The following is a 16,116-nucleotide window of genomic DNA, read 5'->3' on the forward strand; positions in this document are numbered from 1 at the left end:
ATACAATCCTTGAAGAACAGAGAGGCAAAAGATTTTCTTTTAAAGTAAATGGGAGAGAAGTAAAAGAAGCAGAATAAAAGAAATTTGAACAGGAACAAGGGATAAACGGAAGTTCAAAATATTTTTTTCCTTTTCTTTCTCTTTTTTGGCTTTTTACTTACGTTTCTTAACTTTCCTATAAATATTGTTCCCCCTCTTTCAATGTATAAGTAGTTTGGAAATCTTTAATAAAATTATTATGAAGAAAGATTGAACTTCAAAGACTGGCAGAAACCAGTGCAGGTGGTCCTAGTGGTGATTGGCACACTGGGTGCTGTGCCAAAAGATCTCAGCCGGCATTTGGAAACAACAGACATTGACAAAATCACGATCTTCCAATTGCAAAAGGCCACTTTACTGGGATCTGCGAGCATCATGTGAAAATACATCACATAGTCCTAGACACTTGGGAAGTGTTCGACTTGTGATTTTGTGATACGAAATCCAGCATATCTATCTTGTTTGCTGTGTCATAATAAAATAATAATAATAATAATAATAATAATAATAATAATAATAATAATAATAATAATAATAATAATATACATCACACAGTCCTAGACACTTGGGAAGTGTTCGACTTGTGATTTTGTGTTACGAAATCCAGCATATCTATCTTGTTTGCTGTGTCATAATAATAATAATAATAATAATAATAATAATAATAATAATATACATCACACAGTCCTAGACACTTGGGAAGTGTTCGACTTGTGATTTTGTGATATGAAATCCAGCATATCTAGTTTGCTGTGTCATAATAAAATAATAATAATAATAATAATAATAATAATAATAATAATGATTCATTGGAACTTATGCCTCAAGTACCACCTCCCAGCAGCAAAGAACTGGTGGGATCACAAACCTGCAAAGGTCATGGAAAATGAACACGCAAAGATACTGTGGGACTTCCGAATCCAGACTGACAAAGTTCTGGAACACAACACACCAGACATCACAGTTGTGGAAAAGAACAAGGTTTGGATCATTGATGTTGCCATCCCAGGTGACAGTCGCATTGACAAAAAACAACAGGAAAAACTCAGCCGCTATCAGGACCTCAAGATTGAACTTCAACGACTCTGGCAGAAACCAGTGCAGGTGGTCCCGGTGGTGATGGGCACACTGGGTGCCGTGCCAAAAGATCTCAGCCGGCATTTGGAAACAATAGACATTGACAAAATTACGATCTGCCAACTGCAAAAGGCCACCCTACTGGGATCTGCACGCATCATCCGAAAATACATCACACAGTCCTAGACACTTGGGAAGTGTTCGACTTGTGATTTTGTGAAACAAAATCCAGCATAACTATCTTGTTTGCTGTGTCATACAACGTCGTTGTATCAATAATAATAATAATAACTACTTTATTTTTATATCCTGCCTCCATCTCCCCGAAGGGACTCAGGGCGGCTTACATGGGGACGAGCCCAACATCAACATAGGTTAAAACACAATCCAGGAATGAAAACAATATGACAAAATGAATATAAAATGACATAAAACACATTTCCATGTTCTGCATTGTATCCATCCGCCAACTCAACACAGGTGTTTGTGTGTTTTTCAGGAGAGGTGACTATGTTCCTGTGTGTGTGTCTGTGTGTGAGAGAGAGGGGTGTTGGTCAGAAAAAGCCATAAAGTTCACAAGATAAAACTTTGCAAGAACAACTTGGCCTGCCGCCCGATTGGTGCGCTCCGCTTCCGGCCACAGGCAAACACGAGGTTGCATACAGAGACTTCCACTTTTGAGCAAGTGGCAGTTCCGTTGTATGTGAGCGCCTATGTGTCACCCGCAAAAGGGAGGAAGTTGATAAGTGGGGAGGAACGCCTAAACCCGGAGCAGAGCCAAGCGCCCCGTGGAAACAACTCAAGTGAAAAGAAAGTTGGGCTCACTTTCCGGTCCACGGCAACATCCAAGGACTTTGGGTCTAAGGTACGTTCGGTTGGCTCCTGTTTTCTTGAAGGTCTTGTGCACCATGGGATGGGGAAGTTTGTTCTCACTCCTGTGGGCCTCAGGATGTGGCTGGATTAGTGGTTTTTTGGATTTTCACTGCCTCTATTTAGGTAAAGGTTTTCCCCTGACATTAAGTCCAGTCGTGTCCGACTCTGGGGGTTGGAGCTCATCTCCATTTCTAAGCCAAGGAGCCGGCGTTGTCCATAGACACCTCCAAGGTCATGACTGCATGGAGCGCCGTTACCTTCCCACCGGAGCGGTACCTATTGATCTACTCACATTTGCAGCAGGAACTTACTCTGCTCCCTGGATTTGAACCGCCAACCTTTGGGGCAAGTTCAGCAGCTCAGCAGTTTAATCCACTGCGCCACCGGGGGCTCCAATAATAATAATAGACTATTATAATTGTATATTATATATTACATGTAATATGACTAATAATATTGCAATATAGTAGTATAGTACAATATAGTAATAAATAATGTTTATATTGTGCTATACTAATAATATAATATATTGTATGTACATATAACTTGTAAGCCTTCCTGAGTACCCTTCAAGGTGAGAAGGGCGGGATATAAATGTCACTAATAATAATAATAATACAGTAGAGTCTCACTTATCCAAGCTAAACGGGCCGGCAGAAGCTTGGATAAGCGAATATCTTGGATAATAAGGAGGGATTAAGGAAAAGCCTATTAAACATCAAATTAGGTTATGATTTTACAAATTAAGCACCAAAACATCATGTTATACAACAAATTTGACAGAAAACCTAGTTCAATACGCAGTAATGTTATGTTGCAATTACTGTATTTACGAATTTAGCACCAAAATATCACAATATATTGAAAACATTGACTACAAAAATGGCTTGGATAATCCAGAGGCTTGGATAAGCGAGGCTTGGATTAGTGAGACTCTACTGTAATAAGATACTGTGGAACTTCCGAATCCAGACTGACAAAGTTCTGGAACACAACACACCAGACATCACAGTTGTGGAAAAGAAAAAGGTTTGGATCATTGATGTCGCCATCCCAGGTGACAGTCGCATTGACGAAAAACAACAGGAAAAACTCAGCCGCTATCAGGACCTCAAGATTGAACTGCAAAGACTCTGGCAGAAACCAGTGCAGGTGGTCCCGATGGTGATGGGCACACTGGGTGCCGTGCCAAAAGATCTCAGCCGGCATTTGGAAACAACAGACATTGACAAAATCACGATCTTCCAACTGCAAAAGGCCACCCTACTGGGATCTGCGCGCATCATCTGAAAAAGGCAGGATATTAATAAACATAACAACAACTCCTCTCTGGCCTCCTTAGGGCTCATCATGGCCGGTCTGAAAACAGCGACTGGGGAATACATTGACGACTCTTGGGAGCTCAACGTCTTCGTGGAAGACTTGGGGCCAGATGCCGATCCGGTCACACTCCGGGTCTCGGGCAGCATGCATATCGGAGGCGTCATGCTCCAGATCGTGGATAAATTAAGTAAGTCTGCCAAGGTTTATTTCCCATGATTGCTTTTCCTTGCAGTAAGGTTTTGTGTGCAATATTAGGGGTGCATCTACAGCAGGCATGGGCAAACTTGGGCCCTCCGGGTGTTTTGGACTTCAACTCCCATAATTCCTAACAGCCCATGCCTGCTGTAGATGCACCCTGTGACTGACTTGGCTTGGTTATGGGCCTTGTTGCCAGCCAGGAGAGGGGGGTTACTATAATCCCAAACTATGACGTTGGTGGCTAATCGGAGTCCTACCAGGAATCCACCAAGGGATGGGGTTGACCACAACGCCTTGGCTGAGTCACCCTTCTCCATTCACACAGTCAGATGGACCAGTCAGATGGACACCAGCATTTCCTGGCCCCCTCCCTCTGCTTTCCTTCCCTTTTGCAGAGGAAAGGCTGTTAACCAAAAGAGTGCTCCAAAACACATGAAGACATGTCTACAAGAACCATGCGATCAGTAGGCCGGGCCAGCACACCTTCACAGGTGTTTTTTTTTTTAATTCCCACCTTGGACCATTGCTTCTTGAACTGTGGGTCCCCTGAGCTCAATGTTAGGGCCCCGAAAAAAGTGGCAATGGCAAAAGTTTTCTGTGCCCTGTTGAACCCTAGCCTTGAGACCCCTTTTCGCCCAGCACCACACCAGAGTCTGGTAGTACTAACTACAGTAGTTTAGTAAGAAAAGCATGTACAAAGGGGGGGGGGGGAGGGCATTTTCCAAAAAAAGCTAAGAAAAGGAGCTATAAAATAGCACTAGTCCATATACAAAAGAACAGTAGCCCAAAAATGGCAAAATACACAAAATTCAAGAAGATCACAGGCATAAATCCGTAAGCATGAAAGCAGAAACCTTTTCCAAGGCAAAACTTTTTCAGAAACATAGGCAAATGCAAAAAACTTGAATCATAAACTTGAGAACTGAAACAAGGACCTGAAATTTTGGCAATGTTGTCTGCTCTGAGAGACACTAAGACTATCACTTAATTCAGGGGTCCCTAAACTAAGGCCCGGGGGCCGGATGCGGCCCTCTGAGGTCATTTACCTGGCCCCCACCCTCAGTTTTATAGTATAATATATTGTATATACATATAATATTGATAATAATATTATAATGTAATGCAATATAACACTAATAATAATACCATATAATAATATTTATATATTCTATATTACATATAATATAACTAATAATATTACAGTATAGTGGTATAGTTCAATATAGTAATATTTAATGCTAATATTGTGCTATGCTAATAATATAATATATTGTATGTACATATAATTTGTAAGCCAGTCTGAGTCCCCTTTGGGGTGAGAAGGGTGTGATACAAATGTAGTAAATAAATGTAGTAAATAAATAAATAATAAATAAATAAATTTTAGGCTTGCCCAAAGTCTGAAATGACTTGAAGGCACACAACAACAACAACCCTAATTAACTTGACTATCTCATTGGCCAGAAGCAGGACCACACTTCCCATTGAAATCCTGATAAATGTATGTTGGTTAAAATTGTTTTTATTTTTAAATAATGTATTGTTCTTTCATTGTTGTTGTTGTTGTTGTTGTTTTTGCACTACAAATAAGCCATGTGCAGTGTGCATTGGAATTTGTTTGTATTTTTTTTTCAAATGATAATCCGGCCCCTCAACAGTCTGAAGGATTGTGGACCGGCCCTCGGCTTAAAAAGTTTGAGGACCCCTGACTTAATTTAAGCCCAAGCACGACCAAGAAGCCATGAGATCATGCCTCACACACTTGGGTTTTCAAAGACTTCCCACGGAGTCTCTCTGTTCGCCTAATTAATCTATCCCTTTAATCCACTTTTTAGTTGCTTTTAAAATATCCCAGTTTCTCTCTCCTCCTCCCACATTCCCTTTGTGTCGTCAGCTTACTTTAATTGACAAAAACAGCATCTAAAGGACAAAAGTTACTTTTCACTCACCACAGATGGGGAAGGAGAAGAGCTCAGTAGACTCAGGCAAAAGCAAACTTTCATCACTTGTGTTTTTTTCCCCTCCTTAATAATCTCTTCGATTTTGACCATATTCAGATGATGCTTGGTTACATATACGTATGTCATCCTGTATTTCTTCCTCCTTTGCTCCAGAACTCCAGAGGGATTGGTCGGACCATGCCTTGTGGTGGGAACAGAAGAAGCAGTGGCTGCTGAAGACCAACTGGAGCCTGGATAAATATGGGATCTTGGCCGATGCCAAACTCCGCTTCACGTCGCAACATAAACCAGTGCTTCTTTCCCTGCCAAACCAATGCACAGTCCGTGTCCGGGCTAACTTTGCTCAACCAGTCTTCCGCACAGTTGCCGATATTTGCAAGGTGCTTGGTGAGTACACATCCAAACTGAAGAGACCTGTTATTGAAACTGAAATGTTGTCAGGGTCAGTCCTACTACTGTGACGCAGAGCGAGGTAGCAGGCAATGGATTCTGGACATAATATAACCTATTTATTTATTTATTTATTTACAGCATTTATATTCCGCCCTTCTCACCCCGAAGGGGACTCAGGGCGGATCACATTACACATATAGGCAAACATTCAATGCCTTTTAACATAGAACAAAGACAAACAAACATAGGCTTCGAGCAGGCCGCGAACTCATGACCTCCTGGTCAGAGTGATTCATTGCAGTGATTCACTGCAGCTGCTCTCCCAGTGTGTGCCACAGCCCAAGCCTTTGGATAATCAATGAAACTAAACAAAATGAACAGCGATTCCATACAAATGCACACCACTAGTAATGTTCTGTCACGTGCTGGGCCTGTAACTATTGTCTTTGTATAGGACGTATACTTTATGCCCAGCGGGAAGCCAGGGCGCCTCAAAAGAGAGGTTGTTGAGAATTTTCCTGAATCATAGAATCATAGAATAGTAGAGTTGGAAGAGACCTCATGGGCCATCTAGTCCAACCCCCGCTAAGAAGCAGGAAATCTCATTCAAAGCACCCCCGACATATGGCCATCCAGCCTCTGCTTAAAGGATAGTCCTTTGAGTCTTTAATGAGATAACAAAGTCTTTATTATTGAACAAATAATAAATCTTCAAGGAGTCAAATAACACTTCAAGGTTTCCTTAATAAACTGTTGGCCTTTTCAGTTTTGTCCCCAGGGGACAGACAATTGGTTTTGGATAACTGTGAAAAACCCTCTTATAACCTCTCCCAGGCTGTCTATTATATGGGCCTAGCTGATGTGGGACCCACTACCGATTCCAAATGCATCTGGGTATCGAGTGGACCTACCAACCAAGGCTTGCAGATGTTTCAGCTGGGGTTCCGTGGATCTGTGGTGCTGTTTCCTCTCTGAGGTTTCTTTGGAAACTTTAGGGCTGTTTCCCTCAGGAGCTGTGAGGCTGAGAGGCTGTGAGCTCCTAGCCAGAACCTTTGGGACCTTTCCCCTGGAATTTCTGTTTCTGATTCCTTGGATGTTCCATATCCCCAGATGTTCTTGAGATACGAAGCTTTTCTTCGGGACGAGCTTGTCTACGTCCTATAGCTTAGCTTCCTTAAGTGAGACTGACTTAAAAATGGCTCCTTCCCTCCCAGAGCCCTGAACAAGGGGCGGAACCAAACTTAATGATGATGGACAGGCGGCCTGCCCTATGTCTACAAACATTAGCAGCAAGAAAATAAAGTTGGAGCTTCTGGTACAGTCGTACCAGCACAAGTAAACACAGCTCTCCTTGGACTCTCCCGCCACAGGTATCCGTCATTACGAAGAGCTATCGTTGCTTCGGGCCCCTGAACAGAAAGACAAGCGGAAGCAGAAGGAAAAGGATGGGATCCAGGCAGAAAGCTACGACTTGACTGGAGTGCGGCTGCCAGCAAGTGAGTAACGGGGGCATTCGGAATATGGAAGGGTACTTTCTCCGACTCCCAGAAGCCACCATCAAGCACGGCAACCAGGTTTTGGGTACAGCACTAAGCTGTAGCTGTTCTGTCACGAGCTGGGCCTGTAACTATAGTCTCTGTGTATAGGACGTATACTTTATGCCCAGCAGGAAGCCAGGGCGCCTAAAGAGAGGTTGTTGAGGATTTCCCTGAAAAGGATGGTCTTTTGAGTCTTTAATGAAATAACGAAGTCTTTATTGATGAACAAATAATGAATCTTCAAGGAGTCAAATAACACTTCAAGGTTTCCTTAATAAACTGTTGGCCCTTTCAGTCTTGTCCCCAGGGGACAGGCAATTGGCTTTGGATAACTGTGAAAACCCTCTTATAACCTCTCCCAGGCTGTCTATTATATGGGCTTAGCTGATGTGGGACCCACTACCGATTCCAAATGCGTTTGGGTGTTGAGTGGACCTACCAGCCAAGGCTTGCAGATGTTTCAGCTGGGGTTCTGTGGATCTGTGATGCTGTTCTTTCTTTGAGTCTTTAGAAACTTAGGGCTGTTTCCCTCAGGAGCTGTGAGGTTGAGAGGCTGTAAGCTCTCAGCCAGAGCTTTTGGGACTTTTCCCTGGAATTTCTGTTTCCTCAAATGTTCTGTATCCCCGGATGTTCTTGAAATATGAAGCTTTTCTACGGGACGAACTGGTCTACGTCCTATAGCATAGCTTCCTTAGTGAGACTAACTTAAAAATGGCTCCTTCCCTCCCAGAGCCCTGAACATGGGGCGGAATCAAACTTAATGATGATTGACAGGCGGCCTGTCCTATGATTGCAAACATTTAGTCAGAGCTTCTGGTACAGCTGTACCAGCACAGTAGCCTGAAATAAATATATTGTGCAAGCTCTGAATGTAACATGGACTTGCTCTCTTCTTGTCATTTCACATGCACATTTGTGCCTCATGCAGAGATGTCTCTCTTCAAGAAGTCTTGGTGGTAATAACTGTACAACTTGAGGCAAACCATAAATGGTCCATCTGCAAAAAAATGGCCCAATGCGCCAGCCTTTGCCAGAGTCCTGACTGTTCCTCCGTTTTCTTCTGAGGCCAGGTGCAGAGCAGCAGCTCTTCCGTGGGATGCCCGCTCACTTCTCGGACAGCGTCAACACAGAGACCTGCTACCGGATGCTATCTGTCAGCCAGACCGGGATCACCCCTGAGCAGATCATGCGGATGCACCGGCCAGGATCCCTCACGGAGAAGGCACAGATCAACAGCAGGTGAGGATGACGTCCACCAAGAGGGACTTAGAACGAACAATGCCTCAAGGTCAGTCAGAGCAGCCAGACACTGTAACACTAGATAAGGAGTTGGGCAAAGAGCTAAGGAGTTAGGCAAAGACACCTGGGGATATGGAGATTAACAAAAGTCTTCGTTTACAGATTAGTGCAAAAAATAGGCAGTCAGAGCATTTACGCAGGAAAGTTGAAGAGAAATTTCATGGGAAAAGAAACGACTTCATGGGTTCCTATTAAGAGTTATTTCTTACCTAAGAGTTAGTTCAGGCAACGTAGCGTTCAAGTAAGAAGCTAGTCCTTAGTTCTCTGGTTTTTGTTTCAAGTCGAGCCTTGGTTTTGGATTTAAGTATCCTGGAAGTTCCTTATGTTCTTGTTTTTGCACTCTAGCTCAAGTTTTAACTAGGTAAATCTTTGCTTGTGGATTTGTATTGTACCTGTGACTTTCCGGCTATTTCTGAGCTATATTGCCTTGGGATTTGCATGAGACATGGGATAACTGTCTGGTTGTTATCTATTGCTGACCCTTTTTTTGGATTATACATCTTTCCTTATTCTTGATTTTTCCTATATTTTATGTGTTTTTTCAATAAATTGTTTGCTTATACTGTATTTATCCCAAGGTTTTCCTCCTTTCTCCTTCTCTCAGGTGGCTGGATTCATCGCGGACTTTGCTGCAACAGGAAGTCAAGGAGCATGATTGTTTATGGCTACGCTTCAAGTATTTTTGTTTCTTTGACTTGGAGCCTAAGGTGAGCATTCCTCACGAAGTCTTTTTTTTTTTTTTTTGGGTGAAGGAGAGTGTCCTTTTTTACTGACCTTTAAGAAAGACAGCTGGGCAACTGCTCAAATCTGCAGATCTCAGTTCTAGTTCTCCAAGTGTTCTTGGTGCTGGGACTAGGGCTTAAATATTATTTTAAATCAATTAAAAATGGAAAACCGGTCTCATCATGCATTGTATGCATTTAATATTTTGGTCTTTGAGAAATATGTACATGGCACTGGAATATATGCCACAGCCAGTGTGGAGGGTGGGCTGTATGTTGTCTTAAGCTCCTTATAGAAATCCAATATGCCGATGATAACGTAGCCTGTGCACATTCATACTCGGACAACGAGAGATTGCCTAAGTAAGTAAGGAAGGAAGAAGAAGGGAGTGCAGAAATATAGTAAGTTCAGAGCAGCAGTATGTGTAACACCTCTACGCTGTGTGAGCACTGGAAACCAACACGGAGGCCAATAAACAATCTAATATCTTTATTAATGCAATAAAAGAATAAAACAAAAGTATGCAGAGTATATAGTCAAGAAATTGTCCTTATAAGAAAGATCAAAAATAGTCCAAATAAATGAAGTTATATGTCCAGTATTAGAGTCCAAAGTCTACAATCCAATAACCGAAACACACTCAAACTCTTTGGAAGTTTGAGTGGGGAAAGAGCAAGGATTCACCGGGAGATTCTTGAAATTAAGTCCAGACAAGGATTCGAGGCTAGGCAAGGTAATTCGTGGTGGATCTGAAACACAGTCCAAACTTGAACAGGAGTGAAAACGCAACTCCCGGTCTACTCGTGAGTAAGCGCACCGAAAGGCCGCTTAGGAGCTCGGAAACAAGGGACGATGTTCTTCTTTTATTAGTCACATTGACACCGCGATAGGGAGAGCTCAGTGCAGAACTTTTATGGAAGTTCAAGAGTTCCCCCCCAACAGGTGTTTAACTCCCCTATTGTTCCCAGAGAAAGTAGCTGTTTCAACATGCCTGCCTCCCCCAAACTTCCCAAGGGAAACGGTTTAATTATAATCCTCTCTCTCCACTAATCTTGCACTTCGTCTCAGAAACTCCTTATGGGAGCGATGTGTTTTGAGAAAAGACTTCCTATCAAACACAACACTTTCCGGGGAACCAGGCTCTGTTTCAAGGGCGTCCGTAATTGGCTTTGGCACCAAAATGTCAACAGGGGACATCTGGAATGGAACAGAATCTTGCTGAGATGGGAAAAAACCCATATCCTCTTCAGTTTGATCTATGATGGCTGCGGGGTCATGGATCAAGGGTCCCTGAGACATCACAGTATGATTCAAACCTGGCGTTTCTGGTGAATACCTTGACCACTGCAACTTCTCCTTCTTTTCTCGCAGTATGACACAGTGCGGATCAACCAGCTCTATGAACAGGCCCGTTGGTCCGTGTTGCTGGAGGAGACGGAGTGCACTGAGGAAGAGATGGTGGTCTTTGCTGCTCTGCAGGTAACATTTCTTTGCTCTCCCAAATCCAGCGACAGATCTTGGCAAGGATCTAGTGTTGTGGTCCTTCTCTCCGTCAGACCATGCTCACTGGGGATGGTCCAACACTGGCAAAGGACACTGGCTTGGAGAAGGCTGGTTTATTGCAGTGTTGTTGAGTTTCTTTTAGTTTTATCTTCCATGCTCAAAGCTAAATCAAACTTTGTTTTTGTGGCTTTGTCATAGTATCGCATCAACCAGCTGTCCTTGAATGCCAGCCCGACAGAGCACTCTGGCGACCCGGGCCTTGACGATTTAGACAAAGCTCTTGCCAGTCTGGAGGTCAAGCTTGAAGGGTCCTCCTCAACACCCAATGTTCTGGTAAGCACTTCCCCTGAGCCAAGAACGGGCTGTTGTATGACTTTTCAGATATTTTCAGATTTTAACTCCTGTAACTTCTTACTTCTTTTTTTTTCAATCATAAATGTCTTGGGAATCTTATACCAGCCTAAAAGGACAGTGAATATTTGTTTTGTTTGCCCTCTAGGAAAGTCTCACAGCTATCCCTGAGCTGAAGGATAACCTCCGGATATTCAGGTGACGTTCTACAAGACATTTCTCCCATACTTGATTCCTGAAGAAACATATTCATACGGACTGAAACCATTTCTTTTCATTCACTCATTTTACGAGCACTTTTGCAACGTTATCTATATATATAAAAGGGTAATGGAATCACGGCACCGGACAAAACAACTAAACTAAACGCCCCACAACCTCAAAAATTGACAGCAAACCTCTCATCCACGCCTCTACGTTCATACAACAAAAAGAAAAGAAAAATTAAGTCCTAGCCACAGCAACACTTGGCCGGGCACAGCTAGTTCTCCCATATTTTCTCACTTGTTCTTATCACACAACAATCTTTTGGGGTGTGAGCTGCAGTGCAGTACCTTGATAGAGATGGGCTGCTCCCCTAAAGACACTGTACATCAAGGAAGATCCTGCCTTTGGTTTCCTTAGGCTGCAATGGGAATAATGCCCAATGGTGAGAGCAAGGGGCTCCTGAACTGCTGTCTCACCCATTGAAGCCCAAAGCCATGATATCTATCTTCCCCCACAGGCCTCGCAAACTGACCCTGAAGGGCTACAAGCAGTACTGGGTGGTCTTCAAAGAGACCTCCATCTCCTACTATAAGAGCCGCGAGGAAGCACTGGGTGAACCCATTCAGCAGCTCAGCCTCAAGGGTAAGTCCAGAAGCTCTGCTTCTAGTCCTTATTGAGCCATGGAAGAAGCCAATTGGCTTTGGGGTGGCCTTAGGGCATTATTGTTGCCAGGATGTGTTCTTGATGTGTTCTGACTCATTTCCGTCCCACTCCAGGCTGCGAAGTGGTGCCAGATGTCAATGTCTCCGGCCAGAAATTCTGCATCAAGCTCTTGGTGCCTTCTCCAGATGGGATGAGTGAAGTGCACCTGCGTTGTCTGGATGTAAGTTGAAGAGGGAAGAAAAACATGACTCCTGACTGCTGGAGTCCAAAACATCAATACTTTCACACGGTTGCTCTAATAGAATCATAGAATTTGGGTTGGGTGTCCTGGAGGTCATCTGGTCCAGAGCCTGTGCTCAGCAAATATCCAGATAACCAAAGGACCCCATATCCAGTTCTTGCTTCTTGGGTTTCTGAGACTCATTTCGGCAAAGTATCATTGGCCACCTCGTCTTGGTTCAGTGCTGTATTTCTTTCTCCAACCAGGAGCAGCAGTATGCCCATTGGATGGCGGGTTGCAGGTTAGCAGCGAAGGGCAAGACTATGGCAGATGCCTCATACCAAGCTGAGGTGGAGAACATCCTGTCCTTCCTGAAGCTCCAGCGGACCAACCCAGAGGCACCCCTTGCTCAGGAGGCTGAGGGGGCCCAGTGGCTTGTGTCCCCACGCTACCAGAAGAAGTTCAAACCAAAGCAGGTATAATAAGGAACAGAAATCCCAGAAAAATCCATGGAACAAGGAGCCAAAACATGAGCATGAAACATGAGTCTCCAACTCAAACTTGAACGGAAAACAAAGTCAACAACCTTCCTAGTGATAGTTGCCTACTTATAACCATGTTTCTTCGAGTGGTCACCTGTGAAATTCACACATATGGTATTTTCTGACTGCACAAGCGCAGGAAATACCATATGTGCAATTTCACAGGGACCATGATGAAGAATTGTAGTTTGGTGAGGCACCAGCACTCACCATTTCCTATTCTCTCTCTCTATTTATAACATTCACAGTTAACTCCACGTATCCTGGAGGCCTATCAGAACGTGGCCCAGCTCTCTCTCAACGATGCCAAAATGAAATTTATCCAAGCCTGGCAGTCACTCCCGGATTTTGGTATCACTTACTTCGTAGTCAGGTAAGAAACTGTGTTTGTCCATCAAATCATGGGAACAGGGTCTGTTTCCTTAAACTTTGCCCCTTCTAATATGTGCTGGACTACAACCACCATCGTCTGTAGCTGTAACGCCTCTAGACTGCACGAACACTGGAAATCAACTCGTAGGCCAATAAACTATCTAATATCTTTATTAAAGAAATAAAAGAAACAAACAAAAATAAGCAGAGTATATAGTCCAGCAATTGTCCTTTGAGGAAATGTGAAATATAATCCAATAAAATGAAATTCAATGTCCAGTATTAGAGTTCAAAGTTTTAAATCCATTAACCGAAACACACTCAAACTCTCAGGCAGTTTGAGTGGGGAAATGAGCAAAGTCTTCCAGGGAAGTTCTTGGAATAAATGTCCAGAGCAAGGTTTCAAGGCAAGGCAAGGTTGTTTGTGGTGGATCTAAACAAAGTCCACCCTTGGCAAGGAAAGGGACGCAACTCCCCGTCTTCTCAAGAGTAAGCGCAGGCCGCTGGGAAGCTCAGGTACAAGAGTCGAAATATGCTATCCAACAGTCACGTTGACTCCGGGACGGGTAACCTGTGCACAGAACTTTTATGGAAGTTCACGAGCTCCCAGAAACAGGTGCTTGACTCCCCATTTTCCCAAGAGAACGAACTGGTAACAACAACCTGCCAGATGTCAGCCTCCCTTAATCTTCCCAAGAGAATAGGCTCAGTTTGTGGATTCAGACACAATCACTCAATTCTGCTAATCTAGCACTCCTGCGGAGATTCTGCCTCCGAGACCTATCTGTTTGAAAAGAAAGTCTCCTATCAAACACTGAGTTCTCCGGAGAATCTGGGAGAGTTGCCTCTGGCTCAAGGCCGGTTTTAATTGGATTTGGCACAACATCAACAGAAGGCATCTGGAAAGGGAGAGAGACTTGCTGGGCTGGGAAAAACTCAGCCGCTTGATCAGTAATGGCTGCGGGGTCAGGGGCCAAAGGTATCTGAGACATCACAGTAGCTTTAGTAAGATGTTCCACAAGCTCTGGAATGATACATCAGCCATAGCTTGCAGGTGCTCTCTCCTGATCAGAGGTGGCCCAGGTTCCTGTGCAGAGAGCACCCATGGCTTGGCTGTCTTTCTGCAGGTTCAAGGGCAGCCGGAAGGATGAAATCTTGGGCATTGCCAACAACCGCTTGATCCGCATCGACCTTGCCGTTGGGGATGTGGTGAAGACTTGGCGGTACAGCAACATGCGCCAGTGGAACGTCAACTGGGATATCCGACAGGTCAGCCAAGGGAGCGGGTGGGGATTCTGGGAATTTGAGGATCCAGTGGACTTGTTCTTTGCTGGATCCCTTTCTCAGTCCAGGATGTCATTTTCATCGAGCTTTATGGTTGCCTTCAAAAAGGCCGTAGAATCAGTGGATACAGAGAACCAACAATAATTTTTTTACATAGTGGTCAGTGCTCTTTAGCTTATACTCAGTTTGGATCCCCACATGTTATTGACAACTCCTATCACTTTATGCATACTGGGATAATGGGAACTGCAACCCAACAATCGAACTTGACCTGCGTGTTTCTTTCTCCAGGTGGCCATAGAGTTCGATGAGCACATCAATGTGGCCTTCAGCTGCATCTCTGCTGGTTGCAAGATTGTGCACGAATACATCGGCGGGTACATCTTCCTGTCCACACGCTCAGCGGACAGAGGTCAAACCCTGGATGAGGAGCTCTTCCACAAGTTAACGGGTGGCCACGAAGCCCTCTGATCAACTGCCGCAAAGACAACGTTGTCCCCGGGAATAGTGTCCCCTTGCCACCTTCTTAAAGACCTGTCCACTTCAAGCATTTGGAGCAGCCAACAAACTTGCAGAGAGGAGCTATTATTTGCCCTTTCTGCCACCTTGGAATCATTGCAAATGCCCACAATTGTCCCAATTTTACTTTTCAAGGCAAATGGTTACACGATTGTGAGTTGGATTGAAAAGGATTTTATTATCATGGAGTTTTGTACTTTGAGGCAGGAGGTTTGTATTTGTTGCTTCTTGTTTTGTTGCCTGCCATGGGCGCTACAATTAAAAATATATATTTGGAAATACCTCCCTCGGTTTTGTTGCTTCCTACTGTGGGTTATCTGCATTTTACTTTTTGGTGACATAAGCAAGAGCGCTCAGGATCACTGAAATAGGCATGGGCTTTTCAAAATCCCCATGGTGACTTAGTTGTGAGGTTGAGTTTCTGTTGTTGTTGTTGTTGTTTGTTGTTGTTGTTGTTGTTGTTGTTGTTACAGTAGAGTCTCACTTATCCAAGCCTCACTCATCCAAGTTTCTGGATTATCCAAGCCATTTTTGTAGTCAATGTTTTCAATATATCGTAATATTTTGGTGCTAAATTCGTAATTACAACATAACATTACTGCGTATTGAACTACTTTTTCTGTCAAATTTGTTGTAAAACATGTTGTTTTGGTGCTTAATCTGTAAAATCATAACCTAATTTTATGTTTAATAGGCTTTTCCTTAATCTCTCCTTATTATCCAAGATATTCGCTTATCCAAACTTCTGCCGGCCCGTTTAGCTTGGATAAGTGAGACTCTACTGTATTAGGATAGTCCTCCTGAGAGCCATAAAGAGAGGTGAGCAATAAATAACATTATTATTATTATTATTATTATTATTATTATTATTATTATTATTTTTAGCATTTCTATCCCATCCTCACCCCCAAGGGGGGATTTAGAGCGGCCTTACATGCTGAACAACATAGTATATAAAAACATAGTATATATAAACAGTTACAACTAAAACAATTATTATTATTATTATTATTATTATTATTATTATTATT

General features: G+C 43.3%; 1 protein-coding gene across 1 annotated transcript; it reads left to right on the plus strand.

The window, feature by feature from the left end:
• Nucleotides 1-1,784: 1,784 nt before the first annotated feature.
• Nucleotides 1,785-15,366, plus strand: fermt3 (FERM domain containing kindlin 3). The gene is made up of 15 exons (XM_003227960.4): nt 1,785-1,981; nt 3,332-3,499; nt 5,625-5,858; nt 7,235-7,360; nt 8,473-8,641; nt 9,306-9,408; nt 10,796-10,903; nt 11,126-11,260; nt 11,427-11,476; nt 12,003-12,127; nt 12,262-12,368; nt 12,635-12,844; nt 13,159-13,283; nt 14,410-14,551; nt 14,858-15,366. The coding sequence occupies exons 2-15, from the start codon at nt 3,340-3,342 to the stop codon at nt 15,035-15,037; spliced, it is 1,974 nt and encodes a 657-aa protein (XP_003228008.1). The 5' UTR covers nt 1,785-1,981; nt 3,332-3,339; the 3' UTR covers nt 15,038-15,366.
• Nucleotides 15,367-16,116: the final 750 nt, after the last annotated feature.

Source organism: Anolis carolinensis, unplaced genomic scaffold (genome assembly GCF_035594765.1).
Source record: "Anolis carolinensis isolate JA03-04 unplaced genomic scaffold, rAnoCar3.1.pri scaffold_14, whole genome shotgun sequence".
Classification (NCBI taxonomy): domain Eukaryota; kingdom Metazoa; phylum Chordata; class Lepidosauria; order Squamata; family Dactyloidae; genus Anolis; species Anolis carolinensis.

Coding starts and splice junctions, on each gene's coding strand:
- fermt3 (XM_003227960.4), top strand. CDS start 3,340: ATGGCCGGTCTGAAAACAGCGACTGGGGAATACATTGACGACTCTTGG. Junction 7,361..8,472: donor TGGAGTGCGGCTGCCAGCAA/GTGAGTAACGGG, acceptor TTCTGAGGCCAG/GTGCAGAGCAGCAGCTCTTC. Junction 12,128..12,261: donor TCAGCAGCTCAGCCTCAAGG/GTAAGTCCAGAA, acceptor GTCCCACTCCAG/GCTGCGAAGTGGTGCCAGAT.